Source organism: Canis lupus, chromosome 13 (assembly GCF_003254725.2).
Source record: "Canis lupus dingo isolate Sandy chromosome 13, ASM325472v2, whole genome shotgun sequence".
In the NCBI taxonomy this organism is placed as follows: domain Eukaryota; kingdom Metazoa; phylum Chordata; class Mammalia; order Carnivora; family Canidae; genus Canis; species Canis lupus.
The window spans coordinates 28,908,485-28,915,269 of record NC_064255.1 but is presented as its reverse complement, the minus strand read 5'-3'; the positions used below and the strand labels follow the sequence as shown (position 1 = coordinate 28,915,269).

The 6,785-nt window shown below is 40.6% G+C and overlaps 1 protein-coding gene across 4 annotated transcripts in view; it reads right to left on the bottom strand.

Moving 5' to 3' along the window:
- Window positions 1-3,166: 3,166 nt before the first annotated feature.
- EFR3A (EFR3 homolog A) overlaps window positions 3,167-6,785 on the bottom strand; it is a 105,603-nt gene continuing 101,984 nt past the window's right edge. For all 4 annotated transcript variants that reach the window (XM_025450092.3, XM_049092739.1, XM_025450093.3 and 1 more), the window contains one exon: window positions 3,167-5,533. In XM_025450092.3, the coding sequence (XP_025305877.1) occupies window positions 5,428-5,533 (106 nt within the window). In that variant the 3' untranslated portion in view covers window positions 3,167-5,427. The remainder of the gene's footprint in view (window positions 5,534-6,785) is intronic.

Genomic DNA, 6,785 nt, shown 5'->3' with positions numbered 1-6,785 from the left:
TTTTTTTCTTGAGATCAAGTTTAGTTGGCAAGTGAGGGAAAGCCTGTGCGGAGACGGGAGACAGAGGACAGGAGAGGCAGTCAGCGAAGGGTTACAACTGGAAGGGAGAGAGCCTGGGACCTCTATCAGATCAGCCTCCGCCCCCGCCCCCGCCCCCCACCCCGATGTCCTCCCTCTGGGCCTGCACACGGGCGCAAAGCAGGCTCCAGGCCCAGGGGAAGCCGCGGGCAGACCCGCAGGAGTAGCAGCCGGCGGCCAGCCCGCGTGCGGCCAGCGGCAGAGGGCGACGGCCGGCTCCCGCTTCCCGCAGCCCGGAGCTGGGGCCCAGCTGCCCACCCCACTGGCAGTCCCAGGGCCAGGCCGGCCACGGGTGCGGTGACCGTGCCTCCTCCACGCCTTGCCGTGCGGCCAGGTGGTGCTCGAGCAAGACAGCGGCCGAGCCGACCCGCTTCACTCTGGTTCCCAACCACAGAACCTCCTGCGGATGCCCACCCTCTTCTTAAAAAGTTGATTTTTCTGCTTTCCAACTGTTCCGCGCTCTACCTCCTCTCGTCAGACCCCCGCTCCTCCCGCTTGCACTCAGCTCACGATCCTGCAGGACTGTGAAGGGTCTGAGACTCACCTTCCTTGCAACTTCTAAGTTCCTCAGCATTTCACGGAAGCCACCAGAGCACATGAGACCCCCACCCCCACCCCAGGGTCAGAGACTAAGGACTTTATTGTCTAGTAATGGCAGTAGGCAGAGTGTCAGCATTTACATGGGTCCCTCCAGCCCTGAGGCAAGGCAGGGAGTTAGTTCAGGAACCCGAAACGGCACACTGGCTGTTAGCCTGCTTGATCCCAGAACACTTTTTTAAAAAATTTTTAAATTTTTTAACACTTTTTTAACTTTTTTTTTTTTTTTTTAAAACAAGCTCCATGCTGGGATCCTAGGAACTCACGACCCTGAGATGAAGACCCAAGCTGACCAAGAGTCAGATGCTTAACCGACTCAGCCACCCAGGCGCCCCAAACACATTATATGGGATAGTAAGCAGGTCTGCCCTTGGCTCCAAGGGGCGACACCATTCCTACCTTCCTAGAGTAGAATCCGTTTGCTAGAACACATTCTTGAGAACACAGTCCAGAATAAAGGCTGTTAGTGTCTGCATGCTCACACCACACAGACACATGGAGAATTGTCTAGCAACAGTGGTCTCAGCTAATACTCCAACTGAGAAAATTGAAGGTTTCCAGGGGCAATGGCTTTGTCTTCCTGCTGCCAAAGTTACAAAATTACCGTCTCTCTCTTCCCTCTTGTTACAAGAAAGTGTTCCTTATTCGGATCAAAGGTCAATCCCTCCAACTAGGCTCTGTGTATAATGCTCTACTGTATTCTCTAGGGTTTGACTCCTGTATATATTTCTTTCTTTTTTTTTAGAGAGCACTCATGCATGGGGGTAGGGGGCGCTGCAGAATCTTAAGCAAGTTCTGCACTTGGTGCAGAGCCTGATGTGGGGCTTGATTTCATGACCCTCATTTATGACCTGAGTCAAAATCAAGAGCTGGATGCTTAACTGAACCACCCAGGCACCCCAGTATTTCCTTCTTAAACCAATTTATCCTCTTCTATTGTATCACTCTAATGAGCATACAAACATGCCCTAAAATCTCCCACCTTTAAAAATCCCTCGACTCATTAAGCAAGATGACTGTAGTGTGAAATTGTAAATCTGATGCTCCTACCTTTAGTCTTGTCCTTAATTGCCCAACTAGATGGTGCTCTGCTGGGCATTGTTTACCTGACTCTACATCATCGGACTTTACTCCACACACTGCTGTGATAACCAGTTCCACACGGGCCTTGACCTGCCTCGTTTATAGAGGTGGATCAGACAAGGTCTGCCTTCCAAACTTCTGTTCCTCTTGTGTTCTGACACAGGACTTCTCTGGGAAGGAAGCATGGGGCACCCTGGGAAATCACTCAAGGCTCAAGCACACACAAACACTCAACCCAGAAATGTTGCTGCCCACAGGCTCCCCTTGAGGATGAAAGGATACACGCTTCCCCAGCTTTCATCGCCTGGGTGGCCAGTTCTGAGTTCACGAACCTCCTTATGAGAACGTCCAGTCACCTACAGCAATGGACAATTCATACATGAATCGTCTTAATGAGCCTTTTCTCCTTGCATTTCACAGTTCCAGGCCCTGGCTGGATTTTCTGGGATCGCAGCCCAGAATAATCCTCGAGTGTAAGCCTTTGTCCTAGCCCAAGTTCTCCAAAGGCAGAGCCTGTGACCCAAAGCACAAGGGAAAGTCAAATTTTATAGAAATAGGAGGCAGCATGTGATGCTCTACTTTGGCTCTACCTTTTCATTCATATGAACTTAGTGCCTGAAATCAGTATTTATCAGAACAGCTGATAGGATCTGACCAGTTAAGGCTGGAAAGAAAGCATGTGACAAAGCACATAATACAGACTGCTCCGTCTATACCACAGCTTCCTGGAAGTAGAATAAGCAAACCAGGGTGGCAGAGGGAACTAGAGCCGTTGTTTTGTTTTTTTGAGAGAGGTTCTGTATGATGTATTCAATAGGGGGTGGTTGAGATGGATGCAGAGGTGGCACCTGTGCTTTCCCTGGTCAAACTATGAGCTCCACCTTCACTGCATCTCGTCATGATGGCAGTTACCGTTCTGATTCTTCCACTATGTGAAGACGCATCCACATGGCAGCTTGGTTTTTATAAAAGCTCTTCATTTTTAACTAAAGCAAAATATTAAACTTAATTTAGTAAGTGTAATAGTTCTTACAAATATCTACTTCTACAGAAATGATCTGATTTTGTTTTCTTGCTTACACGAATTGCAAAGTGAATTTTTACATTTCAAAAAAAAACCTCACTTTGATACATTACATATATTGGCATGAGAAAGACAAATGAGTTCCATTTTCAGACAGGATGAAGACAGATGTTAAGTGCTGGTAAAGTGTGGTATTATTCTAAAAGCTAATGAGTTCAGGAGCATGAAGGGTGTTATGTGTGCACATGTGTGTGTGTGTGTGTATTCAGACGAACTCCAATGATAAACTCTACATAAGCAGTCAAAGGCAACACAAATATAAGGAATGTTTATGTTAGCTAATTAATGTCAAGGAAAAAAATGAAGCAAGTGTATACGCAAAAAGAGAATGATAACAGTTTTATTATTAAGTTTTAAATATCTACAAAAATATAGCCATACAATGAACTTCAACAAACCCTAAACTTTCAGTCTCCAAATTGGCTCTAATATAGTACACCCATTACCTGGCAGGATTTCCTGTGATCTCCTGGAAAGGACAAATCAAAGAAAAGCTCCACTTCTGGGGAATCATTAACAAGACCAGCTCAGTAATCTAGGATATACAGACGTCTACTGTGATTTAAAAACAAGAACAAGAAAAAAACCCCACAACAACAGTTTACAAACAGACTGAGAGAAAGGTGTGATAAACATTAATTCAAATGGTTTTCCTTTACATGCAATACATGCATTTTTTTAAAGCACAGAAACTTGACATTTTGTAGAGCAAAGTTTGTTTTACATGAGTGCAAATGAATATAGATCTCCTTTACTTATACTATTAAATTATATATATTTTTTCCATACAAAAGCACACAGTGTTAATCTATAAAATGACATCCAAGTGGATGATGATTGTTTTTGCATGTCCCCCTGCTTAGATTTTTTTTAATGCACAAAAAAATAACAGATTTCTTTAAAAATACAGAAGAAAAAAAGGGAAATAAAAATTAAAACTTGGCCGATCATATGATGAAACTTTTTACCTGATCAAGAGGCAAAGTTATACTGACAGCTGCAAGAAGGCCATTCAACATCTCCACTATTATTCTTGCTTACCTACATTTAACACTGCCCAGGAGGGCTGAGTACCATTTTATGGGTTTAAATGACCAGGATCTTCTGCAAGATTTTTCAAGATACTGTACTTGTTTATTCAAAACATATGGGGTACGCTTGTTCTTTTCTCACTTCCTGACTTTTTTCTGTTGTAAAGGTACACAATAATCATAAACACAAACTTATAACCTGCCATTCTCACTGTAATTTTTCAAACAAAAACAAAAGTAGTTTCTGAACTACAAATTTTGATATGTATATTTGTTCTTTGTAAAAAGAAATTGAATCTGAAAAGGCAATATAATTATAAACAGGTTATTCTATAAAAATGTCCTACGAGAATTTTCTAAGAGTTGCAAAGAAAGTTGTTCATTTTCGCTGTGTGATGGAATTCACTAAAATGCACATAATTTTAAGAAAACACTAAGGGCCTGTGAGCACACGTGTAGAGTACACATGTAATCTTGATAGCTTAAATCAACAGAAGCTTACACTGAGGATCCTTAGCTTGCCTGCTAAAGCCATAGGCACTCTTTTCAAATGTAATAGAACAAATCCTAAACAGATGCATATGGGTTAACAGTTGAAATTTACAAATTAAAAGTCCATTTGGAGAATTTTTTGACTATGAAGATTTTAAACAATGCACAATATAAAAATGTAAATAATGTGCTTCTGATAGAAATCAAAACATACACACTCTTCACAGGTGAACTAGTAGCTGTTTTAAATGTCTTTTTTTTCCCTACACTAAATATAGATCTCATTTAATTAATGGAGCCACAGCAAAATACTACTATAATTTCAAAGTATAGTTTGTAAACTAATACATCTCATGATGTAAAAAAATATTGCACAGTTTGGTGTGCCAAGAGTAAGCTCTAAGCTTCTCTCAAGTAGAATGCTTAAACCCTTGGCAGAAAACACAGTATTACAAGAACTAGACACTTTTAAGTATGGCGATTGTAGGGTTGGTCATATTCTAGGAGTATTACCATAAACAAGTTGAGGAATGTCTATCACATGTTGTTATATATTCACAACATCTAAAACATGGGGACAACAAGCCACAGAACACTTTTTCAGCCCCAAGATTAGCAATATATTTGCATGTATTTGCTTTTGCAGATAACTGAACACAAAAGCACTTCTATTTCTAAGCGGTTGTGTAGATGTTGAAGAAATACAGTAGACACTTCATACATCTTCAACCCTCTGAAGGCAAATTTTTAAAAATTACATGTTTGTGAAAAGTTTAAAATACACTGTTTAACTATGGAATAATGGGAGATCAATACATGTCGAACTTCAAAAGCCAACGGGAACCGCAAAAGAAATTATCAGGACAGAAATCCATCTTCAAAAGCACTCCACATCACATTCGGTTCCACCATTTCTAATGTGGTATGCGCCAAGCATGTGGTTAAAGAGAAGTCTCACCATTATTCTCCAGAAGTATGTTAACACGCATTAAGTAAACCCTGAAAACTCGGTGTGGCCTTAATTTTTAGGCTCCTATGCTGAGGTCTTCATGAGCAAGCCACTCAGTACACACACAGATCTGGAAACTTCATCTCATAGACTGGGACAGACTGGTACTGGGCATGCCCAGAAGTAATGGTCAGCGTTCCTGATGGACTGGGAGGAGGGCTGTAAGAGAACAAGTCACTGTCAACAGATACATTGGAAGTCGTTCATTTCACAGAGCATTCTCTTACCTACCTGCACACAGCAGAGTGAGACACACCTTGCATCGTTATCGTTGCTGGTTAGCTACAAGGCTATGGAGGAAAGGACTGTAGTACTATCAAGCTGTTCTTAAATCTAAACCAGACATTTTCTTTTGAATATGTGTGTGTACAATTTCTTATAGTAGGATTACACTACATCCATTCAGGTAAGCTTGCTCTGTTTCATTAGCAGAGATATCTTTCATGTGTACACATAGTATCCTTTTTGCTGACAGCATAGTATTTCATACTGTTCATTGATCTAGTCCACTGGATATATGCACCTATCATTTTTATCCTTATTGTCTCCAGGTTTATAGTCTTACAAACAGAATTTCTTGAAGTATACTCACAATTTTGACTTTGATACATATTGCCAGATTACTAGCAATTTATACTTTCAACACCGGAGTGCACTTGTTCTCTTTTTTTCTTTAATCTTTGCCAATCTGGCAGGCAAAAGGGGAACCACTCATTTTTAATTTTGGGGTTACCACTAGTAGTATATATCACTAAGATATCTACAAAAGATTTAGTATCCACTCTGTTTCTTTTAAAACAAATTGTCTATTTGAGTCCACTTCCTATATTTGTACTCCAATGTTTTTATCTTATCAGTATGGGAAACTAATTTTTTTTTGTATGATACAAATGCTTTTCCACAACTGTACTATTTGAATCTGAACCTTGTGTTTTGAGTTTTGTCTTGCCGAAAAAAACCGTACCAAAAAATCCATACCATTCTCTTATGACTTTCAGCTTTGTAATATGCTAAGGAATACTTTCCCTAGACTAAAATCACAAAAAATATTCCTATATAAATTCTAGTATTTCCACATAGTTTCCTAAACAGAGTTAAAATTTTCTATTTTGGTAAAAATAGTGAAGAATCCTCCACCCTCCCTCCTTTGTCAAGTCTTTAGTAGTTGTCCAAACAAGATTTACTGCACATAATACCTGCTCTTTTCCCTGAAAACCATGGACATTTATATTTCAAATTCTCCTTTAGTCTACCTAACTATACACAAGTCCATCCTACTGTAGATACCAAAGATCTACCATGCTTTCCTACCCAGCAAGGCTCCCTGTTTTTCTTTCCATGACACTTTCTTGACTGTTTTCTATTGGATTTTCTACACACTGTCTTTAGCATCATTTGTTCAAGTATAAAA